Source organism: Penaeus monodon, chromosome 27, assembly GCF_015228065.2.
Source record: "Penaeus monodon isolate SGIC_2016 chromosome 27, NSTDA_Pmon_1, whole genome shotgun sequence".
In the NCBI taxonomy this organism is placed as follows: domain Eukaryota; kingdom Metazoa; phylum Arthropoda; class Malacostraca; order Decapoda; family Penaeidae; genus Penaeus; species Penaeus monodon.
Window position 1 is genome coordinate 31,765,416 of NC_051412.1, and position 310 is coordinate 31,765,725.

At 38.4% G+C, this 310-nt stretch overlaps 1 protein-coding gene across 1 annotated transcript in view; it reads left to right on the forward strand.

Annotated features, from left to right (window-relative positions):
- The window catches only part of LOC119590794 (colorectal mutant cancer protein-like), a 157,596-nt gene extending 157,287 nt beyond the window's left edge, over window positions 1-309 (forward strand). The window contains exon 14 of the mRNA XM_037939507.1: window positions 111-309. Coding sequence (XP_037795435.1) covers window positions 111-206 — 96 coding nt within the window. The 3' untranslated portion in view covers window positions 207-309. The remainder of the gene's footprint in view (window positions 1-110) is intronic.
- The last annotated feature ends 1 nt before the right edge of the window (window position 310 follows it).

Here is a 310-nt window from a genome sequence, read left to right on the forward strand (position 1 = left end):
CACAAAGGGGAAAAAAATTCCCCCCCCCCCAAAAAAAAAAGGGAAAAAACAGATAAATGAAGAGAAACAAACTTAGAATAATTTTTCACGTTGCTACATTTCCTCCGAAGGTCCGTGTTCTGAAGCAGAGAATCGCCAGCCTAGAGGATGACCCCGGGTCGCAGCAAACACAGATGATCTCCACAGCGAGCGAAACTTCCCTTTGAAATCACAAAAAAATTAGAATTAAAAACTGAGAATTAAGATTCCTCTGAAGTGGTAAATAAGCTTCATGCTTCTGTTATATAGTGTTCTTCAAAGATTTTTTTTA